The 14,661-nt window shown below is 48.1% G+C and overlaps 1 protein-coding gene across 3 annotated transcripts in view; it reads right to left on the bottom strand.

The window, feature by feature from the left end:
* Nucleotides 1–3,799: 3,799 nt before the first annotated feature.
* The window catches only part of UBOX5 (U-box domain containing 5), a 31,791-nt gene continuing 20,929 nt past the window's right edge, over nt 3,800–14,661 (bottom strand). For 2 of the 3 annotated variants that reach the window (XM_010972773.2, XM_010972772.3), the window contains exons 2-5: nt 11,209–11,303; nt 8,829–10,029; nt 6,936–7,097; nt 3,800–4,545 (exon numbers count right to left, since the gene is read on the bottom strand). In XM_010972773.2, the coding sequence (XP_010971075.1) occupies nt 4,337–4,545; nt 6,936–7,097; nt 8,829–10,029; nt 11,209–11,262 (1,626 nt within the window). In that variant the 5' untranslated portion in view covers nt 11,263–11,303 and the 3' untranslated portion in view covers nt 3,800–4,336. The remainder of the gene's footprint in view (nt 4,546–6,935; nt 7,098–8,828; nt 10,030–11,208; nt 11,304–14,661) is intronic. The other variant, XM_074347011.1, reaches the window with a different exon arrangement.

Genomic DNA, 14,661 nt, shown 5'->3' with positions numbered 1-14,661 from the left:
ATTGTTAGAAGCTATAGATTAGAATATTAACCATTGTAATGCAAATTACGTATTATATTTTCCCAGCTTGAAGTATGTATTCACTTTGCTAATGGTGGATTTTTTTTCTACGTAAAGTTTTTTTTGTTGTTGTTGTTCTCAATTTTTTGTTTAGTCAAATGTATAGATTTTTTTCCCTTAATAGACCTGGATTCGGAAATCAGGAAAGTTTTTCTGACTTTCAGGTTTACAGGAATTCCTTCATTTTTCATTTCATTCTAGTTCTTAGATGGTTTCATTCTTCCAGTGACTCTAGCACCACTCACTGAAAGGTCTTTCCCCCTTCATCCGCGATGTCACCTTTATAGGGCGCTGAATTTCCATATGCATTTGGGCCTATTTTAAAATCTGTTTCTTAGGTCTGTCTGTGTATTCATAGGTTAGTTCTCCCCACCCCAAACCCAAACTGTTCATTTTCAGCTAAAGTCACGGGGCAACTGTTGTGCACCAGCCTGTGCTGGGCGGGGGGCAGGTGAACTAGGCCTCTGGATGCACTGGCCAGTTCAGGGATTTTTTGGTTACTCCAGTTTGTTCTTCACAAAGATCTTTATAATAAGAATAGTGTCTAATGACAAGGGCAAATGTCCATTAAATAATGTTAAGGGAAATAGCAGGCAACAGAACCACATGGTATATACACGGGCATCTCTTTCCTTATAGAGAAGTGTTGGAAGGGAAAAAAAGCTAAAATGTTCGTGTGGTCATCTCACAATAGTAGGGTTACAGGAAGCACAACCTTGTTACTGATGCAAACCTTCATGGAGAAAACCTGCCGACCACCCAAGGCTGTCTCTTCCTCCCTCCTCACCTCCTCCCTGTGTCACTCTGGAGGTCATGTCAACCTTCTGGGCCACAGCATCTCTTTGTAAGGAAGGGAGGGCATTACAGGAGGGCAGAGGCTGGGGTTAGGGCATCTGCCAGGTCTGGGGGTGGGGGTGGCAGGTGAGGTTCATCTGAGTCTCCAGCCCCCTGTCCGGTTCTCCATTATAAGCCCCTACCCCCTTGCAGGGAGAGTCAGGAGACAGGTTCATAAGCAGTAAGGAGACCACCAAGGGCCAGTCTCACCCAGTTCCTACATTGGCCCAGCACTGTCCAACAGAAGTTTCTTTGACGGTGGAATGTCCTGTATCTGTGCTGTCCAACAGGGTAGCCACTAGCATACTTGACTATAAAGTATGTAAAATGTGGCTGATGTAACTGAGGAACAGAGTTTTCATTTTATTTACTTTTAATTACATAGTCACTTGTGGCTAGTGACTGCTACCATGGACAGTGCATCTTTGGCCAATTCCCAGCCCAATCACTCCCCCTTCCCACCTAGAACTGGAAGGAAAGAGCCCGCCTGTGTAAGCCAACCGACAGAGAGGCCAGGCAGGCTAGAGCAGGCTGGGGAGAGAGAGGGCTGGAAGTGGAGAGAGGGCAGCTCTGCGGGAGGGGGCCAGCCTGAGGCAGTCCCGCTCGGGCCCCAGCGGCCTGCACAAAGGCAGCCAGCCCAGCATCACAATACCGCAGGCGGGAGGTGAGCAGCAGCCTGGAAGCCTGGCGGGCGGTTTCCTCCAGGGGCAGGTCTCTTTGTCTACAGACCTACTTACAGCAACCCAGGCAGCAGAGGACCTGTTTCCTGGGGAATGGAAAAGCACCCCGCTCCAGCTGAGCGGCCTTGAGCTGGAGACCTACAGAAGGAAGCAGGTCTGGCATGGGGATGGGGGCCAGCTCGGGCCCCAGGACCCAGAAGCTGCAGGGGGTTGGAGCACTCTGAGCACTGAGCAGCTGCTCATTTTCTTGGCGATTTGGTTTTCCTACTTCTTCTACCTTCAGGACTACTTCTGAGTAGCCCTCCCTCCTGCCTGCCCCCGGAGCTGGAGGGCAACAGCAGAGTGAGCGTGAGTGAGGGCAGAGGGGCCGAGGGCCGGGGACTTGGGAGGACAGCTGGGACTCCGGGCAAGGTCTCACTCTGTACCTGGGAATGGAGATTTGGAGATCAGTCGCTGGGGTCCTGCCTCTGCTCTCAAAGGGCCAGGGCTTCGTGCCCCCAAACTGACTTCGTATTGAGTAAATGCTACAGGAAAGGGGACATGTGCCCCACAGAACCCGTGTGAGGGGGCAGTGGGGTCTGGAGCTGGCTCAGAAAGTCAGTGGAGTCCAGCTTCTTGAGTTGATTGGTTAACTGCTTTGTGTCTGGCCCCAGGCTCTGGTGAGAAGCAAACCTTTTGAGTCTAGCTGGCAGCAAGAGAAATGTTATTCCCATTTTCTAGGGGAGAGAAACTGAGCCCAGCGGTGCCTAGTGTGTTCCTGGAAAGGGTAGTGAGAAGACAGCTTCCTTTTGGGGAACTCTTTAAAATAAAATAAAAATAGATGCATCTCCAAGGATGTGAAGGTGGCTCCACCTGGGAGCAGGACAGAAACGGTCCGTCACCGTGGCTCCCATGGCTGGTTTCCCAGCAGAGCTACCTGGGAAGCAGGAGCCTGTTCAAAATGCAGCTTACCAGGCCCCCTGCATGAGGGGAGGCAGCTCTGCCCTCCTCTGGGCACTCTGTGCTTTATGCTGGTCCCACGTGGGCAGCTTCCTCAGGCTCCCAGGTTGGGACAGACAGGACAAGCCCCAGAGAGACGGCCTCCCAGCAGTGAACTTGCTCTTGGGGAACTAGGCTGTTACCCAACCACCGCAGCAGGGCTTTTGCTGCAAATAAACGGTGGGGCTTTTCCTAGAACACACGCACACAAGAAGGGTAAGCCAAGCATCTGGAACGGCCCAGACATTTAAAGCCAAAGGACACAGGAGCCTCACCAGCCAAGAGGAAAGCCCACCAGCGCAGACCCTGGAGCCTCGTGGAGGGTCATGCGAGGAGGGGTCAAGGGAAGCGTCACCAGAGGCAGAAGGGAGGGTGGGATTGCCTCTCGGCAGCCACGTTTGTGGACATACACATCCTCTAGGAACTCTTAAAAACAGCTTCTCTAACTCCAACCCCCAATCTCTAAATTCTTGGATCTGGAGTCCAAGAATCTGTATTTTTAAGACACGCTCTCTTTGCCCTGTTAGTCTAAGAACTGTACTTCTCTCTGCCCCCTGCTGCAAAGCACGGAAGCCAGAAAGAACGCTGGCCTTCTCCCGGGGGGGTCCCCCTAGAGCGAGGCCAGGGGCCCGTGGGAGGGGCGGGAGGGCCAGTGGCTCAGATTCCCGGGTAGCCTCAAGGACCCCCCAGCCTGTCCACAGGTCCCTGTGATGAAATCTCAAGAACAAAAATATGAAGCATCACTGGGCTTCTCCCTCCCAAACATACTCAGAAGGGAATCGGGAATAGCATGTTGTATTTCCTCAGTGACGTTCTTCATGACTAGAATCTATTCCATACAGTAAACAGTTAGGAATACATATATTCTCTCTAGGACTCCATAAAACTAAATTTTGAGTAGAAAAAAAATGCAGCCTATAAACAAGTATTTTTTTCTAAAATAGGTCCCATGCAGAAAAGGCCCCTTCCCCATCTGAGGACAGTGCAGCTCCATCAACATGCGGCTAAGTGAGCTGTCACCCGCTTAGGGGGCTGCTCGACCTGCCCCACCGGTGTGTACACCCCCTGCAAGCCCTCACGGTCAGGCTCCTCTGCGAAGGCGAGTTCTTGTCACTCCAGGCCACTGACCCAAATTACAGCCTAACAGGGTTGCAGTGACTGCTCACGGCTGCCCTGGGACAGTGCCACCTTGTGTGGGTGGGTGCAGCTATAGGAGAATGATGACACAGATGGGAGGAAGCCACAGGGGACGTCAACCATCACTTTATTAAGGCTGGGAGTGGTCTGAGAGTCAGAGGGGCTGAGTCATTCACTGCCCAGACCCTTGCCTCGGTCCATTTCTGGGCGACACTGAAGTCGGAGGCTCTCAGACACCCCAAGCCAGTCTGTTGTGCTCCGTTCACATCCACCCTGTAAGATGAGGGGTGTGTGCAGACAACTTGGGGGGCCCTTGGCAGGGAGGGGCTGGCTCTAGCAGGCCCTGGGCTCTGGCAGGGGGCTGGAAGGGGTGCATGAAAGGGCAGGAACATGTCCCCCATCCCTCCCAGCCCAAACTATGGCTTTGTTATCCTATTGCCACTTGGGCGGCGTAGGGTGCCCCTCCCACCTCCCCTCACTCGGCAGGCCCCTGTGTGCACTGTGGGAGGGGAAAACAGGAAAGCCCCCAGGAAAGCAAAGGCCCCTCTGTGCTTGGGACCTGGCCAGACCTCAGGGGCTCTGACCCCCACTTCTGCTCTTGCTCAGCTCCTCCCAGCGATGGGTCTTCTCGGGTTGAGGCCGATCACTCAGAAGTGAACCCGCAGGACATCCTGGCTGGCGATGGGCCGCTGGCAGGCTGTGCATGTCATGGGCAGGGAGCGCTGCTTCTCACCCAGGCAGGGCCGGCACAGCAGGTGGCCACAGGGAAGCTGGTACACGGGCTCCTTTTTGAAGTAGGGAGAAAACACTCTTTTGCAGGAGGCGCACTCGGGGCCCAGGATACTCCCAGGCTGCTCTGGTAAATCAGGGAGAAAAATAGGCCAGGGTTAGGGAAAACTGCTCTGGATCCAGGCTCCAACCTGGAGGGAGGGCACGTGCCTGGAGTGGGACAGGAAGCTTCTCTACCCTGCACCCCTGAGCAGCCTGGCTTTCTCCCTCCCTAGGCTGCCTCTGACTGATCTGGGAGGAGAGCGTGCCAGGGAGCCTGGGAACTGGGGGGCCTTCTCTTGATCATCAAATCTCAGTGCTCCAATAAATGCTCAAGAAAAGCCGCCTTCTGAGGGCTGCTGGGCAGCACTGGGCCCTTCCTGCTGCTCTCCCAGCAAGATGGGCTTTCCTCTGGGACAGGGTGCCAAGGCCAGAGCAAGGCACAAGACTATCTTGATAAACAGCAAGAAGGGTGAGATATGACAAGAAGAGAAAAAAGCAAAAAATGGCCTCGTGTACCTGGGATGGGCAGGTCAAGGAGGAATGGAGGTCACCAGAGGGGCAGGGCTGAGGTCTGTCTGTAGCAGGCTTGCTGGCTGAGCCTGGCACCTGCTTCTCTCTAGCTCTGGAGCCCAGCAGCTCCCCTCTTAACCCATCAATCCCCTTCCTGTGCTGCAGGCTCTCTCCTTCCATGCTTCCCACAGGGTCTGCTGAATGAGGGCCACAGTGGGCAGGTACTCCCACCCTCCTCCCTAAGCTACACCTGCAGTTCTTCCTCCTCTCAGGGCCCTTGCCTAGGGCCGCTGCTCTTTCCCCACCAGTCCACACCCATCTGGAGAGGGCAAGGATGACCTCTCAAGGGAAGAGCCATAAGGATGAAAGGTAGCCAGCCATGCAAGAGTGAAAGAGACAGCAAGTACAAAGAGTGGCCGGTCCCTTAAAGAAACAGAAAAGACAGAGGTGATGAGTGAGAGTGTGGCTTCAGATGAGACTGCAGAGCAGGATGCAGGGGGGCTGGGGCATGCAGGACCTCACAGGCAGCAGTTTAGATTTTATTCCAAGTTCAATGAGATGCCCTGGAAGGATTCTAAGAAGTGGAGTACCATGACCTGGTTTACATTGTAAGGAGATCCCTCTGGCTCCTGTGAAGATGATGAGCAAGGCAAGGGTGGCTTGCGGAGCATCAGGGGCTGTCACAGGAATCTGGGGGAGCGGAGCACGAGCCAAGGCCAGGGCAGCAGCAAGAGAAGGAGTGGAGAGGACCTCCCTGAGACCTACTTTGGAGAAGTATACACAGGACTTGATGATGAACAGAATGTCAGGAATGTTGACGGAAACCACGGATGACTTCCAGGTTACAGGCCTGACTAAAAGGCAGAAGATGCTGCTCTTTACCAGTGATGGGATGATGGGGGACTGGGTGGGGGGAACTTTGGAGGGTGCCTGCAGTTCTGAGTTAGAATTCCACTCAAGATATCCATGAGTTTCTCACACAGAGGTGCCAAGTAGCTGTAAGGGAGGTCGGGGTCTGAGTAAAGGAGAGGCAGGAGCTATAGGTGAACATGGCAGTCACCAGATGGGCTCTCACTTGGATGACACAGAGTATAGGGAAGAGGGTACCAAGACCAGAGTCTAGAATAGAAGGAAGAGTTAGCAATGGAAACTGAAGAGAGACTGTTTCAGGAAGGAGAGGCTGGTTAGCCCCAACAGGTGCTGCTGAGAGGGTAACTGACCGTCGGATTTAGGGTCATGAAAACTGCTGGTCACCTGGACAAGACAAGTTCTTGGGAATGGTCAGGATGGAAACATAATCAGAGAGACAGGGAGGTGAGGACATGAGAGAAAGGCAAGATGGCCTGGGATCCACCACAAGGGAAGGGACTAACTTTGGACAGGCAGAGGAATCAAGTGCACACTTTATCGTTAGCCCCACCAGATTTCACCTTGTGAAAAAGGCCCTGGGTCCTCTCACTTTGTATCCTAATTGATTCTGTCATCCAATGCGGTCCCAGGTCCATTTTAGGCACAACTTGGCTCAGTAAGCTACCACTGTTCTAAGATGCTGGTGAAAATGTTAACAAGAAGGGATAAAGATGATACACTCAACCTGAAACCGCCCTCCACATTCACATAAAGTACCCCAGGTGTCAGATGGGAGGCAGACTGTGTGAGAAAAATAAACAAAAAAGGAGAGACAAAAAAAGTCCTCAGGACAGAATAATTAACATTAGACCTTACCAAAAAGCAAAGCAGAGGGTAGCTAAGCCCTAAGTCCACAGAATTACTAAGAATCGACTAAAGAAAGCCTTTTTTGTGAAAAGTTAAACTCCACAGGCAGCCCCTCAACTTTCCCTGGTTCGAGCCCCAGGCCTGGGTGTCAGGGCTGAGGAGGCTGGGCGCAGAGGTCCACACAGCCCCCAGGGCATGGCCCAGCAGCCTGATTGAGGGCTCCAAGGAAACAGACAGGGCCCATCTTACCCGAGCTGGCGCCCGGCCTCCAGGAAGTACTGCTCCCTCTTGTGCCAAGGTGCTGGACCTGTCCCCTGGTCAGCCGAGCAGTGAAGGAGGGCATGGAGCCAAGGGTCGACGTCAAGGCAATTTCCAAGCTTTGTGACAGCTTTTGCTCATGGGACACTGGACCTGTTGAGAGATGCACAGACCACAATATCCAGAGAGAGAAGACCAAAACACAAGGTCCTCTGAGGACCCCAAAACAGTACTTCCAACCAACAGACACAAATGTAAAGAGAGTCCTCTCTAATGTCTACTAGAGGATTGTGATGACAGACGACCAGGAGTTAAAGCTCTAGGCTCCATGGCAGTTCTTACCCATCCCACACTGCTTTTAGGGTTCCTGGGCTCTGCGCTCTTTCCTCCTCCTCGACAAATTACTCAGCAGGCCTAGGCCACCTGGTGGCTCACCTGCAGAACTGCACCCTACTTTCTGAAGGCCTCCCTGCCTGCCAGGGAGAAGACTGGGGCAAGCTAACGTCCAGCCTTGTTCCCTGCCCCTATTCCCTCCCCAACAGCCTTAGCTGCTCTTCCTCTGTCTCCTCCCTCCGGGGTTCCCCGCCACTCTGCAAGGCCACTGGCCTGCACTCTCTTGGTGTGCGTGTCCTCTCTCTCCTTAGGTAAATTTAAAGCGAAGCGGTTGTCACTGAGTGGAATGATGAAGCCCTCCCTCTGCCCGCCCCACTATCTAGAGGGCCTTCTCAGGCTGTGTGCTGAGGACAAAGGCAATGGGGGAGGGGGACAGCTGCCCAAGAAAGGACCCAGAGATCTGTCTGGTAGCAGGGTCCACAAAACCACCCCAAACTGGGGTGTAGAATGTTTGGTCTACAGTATGTAGGACACAGTCTTATCAACTGGAGGCCTTGAAGGAGCACTGGTCAGCACGGTCCTGTGTCACCAACAAATCTGTTAAGGCCAACATCACTGGAGACCCCCACAGACATCAGGGTCTGAGCACCTTCCTCCTCATCTTGTTCCACTGCATCTCAGACATTTCCAGGAGTTTCTGGGGGTCTTGTTAACTAAAATTTACTCTCAAAGCCAGAGAAAACAGAGATGCAGCCTTTAAGTGCACTACTGCATAAGCCTTTTAGAACAAGAGAGGAAATTAAAGAATGATAAAATCTCAACAGACTGGTTTGCATAAGGAAAAAGAAAAATTTGTCAAAGAGCTGTCTCCAAAAGCACCAAGCACTGACAGTCACAGGGGAATTCTACCAAACAATGTAAAGAGCACATTTTTCTAATACTATTAGTTGCTCCAGAGTTTAGAAAAGGAAAATTTCCTAATTCTCCTTATAGAGCAAATAAACCTGACACCAAAACCTGACCAAAGATGGTGTGCACATGTGCATGCGTGCGCGCGCGCACACACACACACACACACACAACTGCAGTCCAATCCAAGGAATGTAAAAATCCTAAATAAAAACACTAGCAAACAGAACCAAGCAGCACGCTAAAAGAAGCATGACCAAATGGAGTTTCCTCCAAGAATATAACAACGATTCAACGTTAGGAAGTTTATTAATGTACTTCTTCACATTAAAAGGTCTAAGGATGAAGAAAGCCTCCAGTGCAACAATTCAGCAAAGAACTGACTCCTTCCCCAGTCAAGCCTTCAGATGGCTGCAGCCCTGCCAACACTGACAGCAGCCTTGGTGGACCCTGAAACAGAAAATTCAGCTAAGTTATACCTGGATTCCTGACCAGAGAAGCTATAAGATAATGAATATGTGGTTTTTTACACTAGTAAGTTTGGGCTAATTTAAGCTGGCAAAGCATAAAACAAAGGGCAAGTGCCAACTGTCACCTGGAAGCAGAGATGACAATGGGCTTGGACACAGGATGGGAGATTACCTGTTGAACAATCCATGTGTGTCAGACTGAGCTCACTGGCAGCTTTCATTTTCTTCGCAGTGTGCTCTGAGGTAGGGGGGGAGACCAAAAGGCTTGTGGTAGAAAAACAGGAAGCATTTAAGCCAAGGCTGCTGTCCGGGGCATGTTCAGCCTGCTCCATTTTCCTTTTCCGAGAGGGCAGAGCAATGGAAGAAGGGGTCAATGCCAAAGCAGTTGGTGCTCTCCCAAGCAGGTGGCAGCCAGGGACGGAGTGCTGGAGCAGGAAATGGTCGATCCGGGCCTTCAGGGACGGGTGAGGCAGGGGCTGGGAGTGTGGAGTAAAGGCTACTCCTGTGAAAGGGTCACTGGGCACTCGGCCCCATGCGGCTTCACTGCGGTTACACTTTTCCAGGGTGCTCTGGTCAATGACCTTGCCTGAGGGCAGCAGCATAGGGTAAGGCATGATCTCCAGGGTGATGGGATCCAGGAACTCTTCAGGTACATCCTGAATTACCTCGGCCAGCTCCTGTAGGCTGGAGGGGGCCTGCTGGCCCTCGGACTGGACCCCGGCATCACAGTCACTCTCCATGGGCAAGGCTGGGGCCTGCAGAGATAAGTCCTGAGGAAGGCTCTCTGAGGCAACCAGCAGGACACTGTCTATGACCTCCTGAGAGCAGGTTTTGGCTGGCTGACCCCACACTTCCAACCTCTTGATACAAGGGATACCACTGCCTGTCACATGGGTGATACAGATCTTGAGATGGGCCACATGACTAAGAGAAAGAGCCCCTTTATTCCAGAGCTCCTGGGCCACAACAGCAGGAGAGGGGAGTGTGGCATCCATCGGGCCAAAAGGTGGCCTGGCCTTGAAGCCCCTGTGGCTAAACACTACTTGGCTCTGGTTTTTCAACAAGACTTTGCCCACCAAGGTGAATGCTTCCTTGTCCAGGACGGATGGCTCAGCTGGGCCCAGGGTCCGGCTCTCAGGGGTATTCCAAGATGCTCTGCTGGATACGGCAGATGTGTACATTTCCAGGCCAGTGACATTCTGGCCTCCTCCAGCTGTGAGGTCTATGTTAACCCTACAGATTTCCACATTGAAGGGAAAAGAAACTGTCACATAGACTGGTGGCTTAATGAAATACTCTGTCCTAAAACCATGACTTCTCTTTGTGAGGTCTTCAGAGATGAGATTTTCTACTTCATAACCATCAGCTGATATCTAGATTTAATGATAAAAATGAGACACACTAATTTGATGAGGTCCACATGAAGACAACTAGTTTTCAAGAACTTGTCACTTTTAAGAAAACTCTAAAGAAAATCTAAAGTTCCTCACTTTAAATTTCCTCTATTACATCGAATTTTCTTGGGGTTTTTGTTTGTTTGTTTGTTTTTGTTTTTTGCAGGCATCCAAGATCGGGTCAAAGACTGAAGGCAACTGTGTCCCCGCCAACTGGCCATCCTTAAAAATCTGACAAACAAAACTCTGCCTAGCCAACCAAAAATCCCTTCAAAATAGTATTTCTGTGAAAAGGGGGCAAATATACAAGTGTCTTTTTAATTTCAGAGGATGAAAACATGCAGACTTAGGGGAAAACAAAGATGTTCACTAAAGCTCTCAATTTTATACTTGAACTCTACCAACTGTAACAATTTCCTTAGGGAAGTATAACAAACAAGCTTCTTGTAAATGTATGAATGATGAAACTTGGGGGAAAAAACGTGTACACAGGGACAAAGGCCACAAAAAGACTATGGGAAATTTAAAACAGTGAATATGCTAGGATGGGACTGTGAGTAGTCTCTTCCTCTTTTAATATTTCCAATACTTGTTATAATCAATGGAAATTTTACAATATCGTCTGAAGGAGTCAGCTTAATAACCTGGGAACCTGAAATAGTACGCTGTGTGCAGAAATTCCAAATTAGGGGAGGAGTTCAATTCTCCCCTTGGAGTTTCCTGACTCCCTGCTCAGGACTGTGGAAAGATATCCTCCTTTGCACAAAATGGGAGGCAGCTTAACTCAAGTAATAAAGAACAAGGAATCCAAGTAACAACTATAAGCCATTATTTCTAGCATGAGAAGTTAGCAAGAACAGCAGCAGGGGAGAGAGAGAATTTCTACCTTCACTATGACTTTGAGTGAAATTAAAATTTATCATCAAAGGGAAGAGCACCCTCCACAAAATGAGTCACAGCTCAGCTTGTAACGGTACTGAGTCTAGAGGTGCAGCCTGACCCATGCTCACCTAAATATCATCTGGTAGAATCTAACAGATTGAAGGTGAAAGCACATTAAGCCTGAATTAAGTCTACATACACAAGGCTGGAAATGGGGAAAAACAAGAAAAGTCGATGTCATGTATTTATCTATGTATATATACTTGTTTTGTTTACCTTGTTGCAGTAAATTCTTGGTTTGAACTGTGGGAGGCAAAGATTTATTACCATCTTTATGGCTGTAAGGATAGCTTCCAAGCATCAGAAATAGCCTTAAACAAACAAACAAAAAAACTTGGTATTAGACAAGTTAAAATTCAAATCTAAACTTTTAGGAGTTGATTCCTAAGAGGTAAGAATCAAACAGGATACCAACAAAAACCTTAACACACACACTCTCAGCGTCTACACTCACTCTCTCTGTATACGACATGTGATCTGGAAACTGAATCACTGAAAAATTGCAGAGATTTCTTTTGCAGAATGTGTAGGTTCGTTCTCTTGCTGACAGCTGTTCTAAAGACCCAATGGAAGCAAGGGACTGTCAGTTCTGCAGGGGGGCTTCCACAGGGAAGGGAGGGTCAAAAGTGGCTGAGCTCAGAGAAAGAACAGGACTACTTGTGAAAAGGGTCACAGGAGAGAATCACAGTGGTGCTAGGCATCTTTGACATTGAATACTTGTTAATGCAATTATGTTTTTTATTAGAACAAAAAGAATTAGAAGAGTCAAAAATACCATTATTGAGAAACAGAAAATCTTAGAGTTAGAAAGCACCTTAAAAGAACATCTAATCCAAATATGGCTGACCCTTGAACAACGCGAGTGTTAAGGGTGCCGACCCTCTACATGGTGGAAAGTCCACATACCCTCTATATCAATGGTTCCGCATAAGTGATTTCAACCAACCTTGTGTGGTACTGCAGTGTGTATTTAGTGAAAAAAAAAATCCACATATAAGTAGACCTGTGCAGGTCAAACCTGTGCTGTTCAAGGGTCAACTGTAGTCATTTTGATGACCAATATCCAGGGTAAGGGAAATGGATGAAGGTGGTCAAAAGGTACAAACTTCTAGTTATAAGTAAGTTCTAGGGATCTAATATATCACATGGTGATTACAGTTAACAACACTGTATTATATATTTGAAAGCTCCTAAGACAGCAGATCTTAAAAGTTCTCATCACGAGAAAAAAAAAAAAGTAACTAAGTGAGGTGACAGATATTAACTAAGCTTATTATGGTAATCATTTCACAATATATACATACATGTATCAAATCATTATGTTGTATATCTTAAACTTGTACAATGTTATACATCAATTACAGCGCAGTAAAACTGGAAGAAAAAAAATGACCAATGTCCAACAGCCTTTGTTACTCTCTGGGGAGATCAGCAGAGAAGTCACTAGAAACATCCTTCCCAGAGGTAAGCCTCTCCAACAGATCCGAACTCCTTGGATGAGGCCAGTCAGCCATTCTGTGTTTTTCCATCTGGCAGACAAGGCCATGAAAAACTCCCAACAGAGACAGGGCCACCCTCTGGAGTCTTTTTGCTGTCATGCTCAGTAGGTGCCGCTTGCAAAGGCCAGGCACACTGGGCATCTTGCAGCATCTTAGTGGGCAGTTTCTGCATGGTGAAGATCTACCATGAGACCTTTAAATGTTTATTGTCTTAGCCTAGCCCCTATGTCAGTTTCACATTATAAACACAAAGTCTTTTTTAATATGGTTTTAATATATGCTGAATTTTCTAGGAAGGGAGCTTCTAGGTAAATCACAGGAAGATCATACTTTGCTTACTTCTGATCTTTATCAAGAGGTGTTCACCATTTCTGAAAACCACATCACTGGAAGAAATGCTAATACAACTGACAGTCTGCATTTGTCTGCATTCTAGGTGATTCTACATATTGGTAAAAAAAAGTTTTTGATTACTTCTTAATACCTTACAGTATGGTCATACGCAAACAGTCACACATGAGAATAAATTTTATTATCACAATTTAAAATGTCTCCTTTACTTACTGTTAAGGCATTTGTATACACAAGTATGTTTGTTTTGTAACTACATAGGAAGGTTGTATTATCTTTGATTTTAAGTTCAGGAAGAAACATTACAAAATACATATTATTGAAAGAGGGAGATGAATCTGATGGGGTAGCGAATCCTTGGCCTAAAGTCTCCTTTGTTCAGAAGCTACACTAAGACGCCTCGTGCTTCTTACTTTTTGAGGCGTACATGCTGTCCCTTTGCCAGAGCCTTCTAGAATCTGGCCTGGAATCAACACGGACTAGTTGATAGAATTCCTTTTTTGGAAGATTGTATTAATATCTCCAGGCTTCTAACACCTTCTTGTTCTCCAAAATAACTCAAAAGTAAGCATCTGAGGAATTACATCTGCAAATATTCTCAGGGCCCTGTGTGTACCCCATTTTGGTCAGGAAACCAGAACTCATTTAGAGCAGCCCTTCCTTCAATTCTCCTGCCCAACTAGGGCAGTGGCTTCTCATTAAGTTTTTGTTTTGTTTCAATATAAAATCAAGCCATTGAGTTTAATTTAATATGGAAGTATTAAAATTAACATATAGCCCAGACCAAGGAAACAAAACATTTCTCCTGAAAAAGTAAGCCTAAGATTTGCCAAAGGAGAACAGCCAACATGACTTTGACACAACACACCTACAAGTACAGAACTAAGCTGGCCCTAGGTTAACCAGTAAAGTTAGCCAGCTCTGGGGTTTGCAAGGGTTTCCTTTTCACTGCCACAGGAAGTTCTCTCCTCCCCTCGTGCCCTGATGGGAGAGGGCTTTGGTAAGAAAAAACAGAGAAAGAAACTGTTATAATATCAAAATACTGAGAGGTGGTTCATATTAGAAAGATACGCAATCATCTCTATCCCCACAGTACACATCCTAGGACTTTTTTTCTGACTTTCAAAGACAAAACAAACTCTGGCAGAGATAACAATGCCAATCCCTTGAAGTACTGATTAGATTTCCCAGTTGGAGGCACTGACTTCACTGACATTTACATTCTTCCTATCTCCTGTTATCTTCTTGAACGTTTTACACTGTGGCCTTTTAGCTTGGATTTATTCTACATATCATGATATTCATTTATCTGAGAATGTAAATGCCAAGACCAAAGCAAGTTGGGCAGGGGCTTCTTGGAGCCATGATGAAGAGCTCAGGAGTACGAAGCCAAACGGAAAGATCTTCAAAACTTAATCTGAGTACCCAACTCAACAGTAAATGGTAGCAGAGTTGCCCAGGTGTGACCACCCTTAGGACAACGGCCCTTTGCCTTTAACCCCTGGTTCAGCTGATCACCAGATACCTGTTCCTGAGGGTGGACTTGAGAGATGACCAGGACGAAAAGGGCAAGACTGATCCAAGGGTTTTCAAACTTTCGCTATCTTATCACTTTAAAAAATTCCACCTCAGATACCTGAAAGCGGGAAATCCGACTTCCCTTCCAATCAACACAGTAATTTAAAAGGTTTATCTGCACTGTATCTGCACTCAGCAAACCCTGGGCTCACTCTTCCAGGGAGTCATTAGACAAGGACCATCCAGCAGCAAAAACACAACTCTGGCCAGGGAAGCACAGACACAAAATGGCTTAGAGGAG

Source organism: Camelus bactrianus, chromosome 19 (assembly GCF_048773025.1).
Source record: "Camelus bactrianus isolate YW-2024 breed Bactrian camel chromosome 19, ASM4877302v1, whole genome shotgun sequence".
Taxonomy (NCBI): Eukaryota; Metazoa; Chordata; class Mammalia; order Artiodactyla; family Camelidae; genus Camelus; species Camelus bactrianus.
This window is presented reverse-complemented; position numbering and strand designations above follow the sequence as displayed.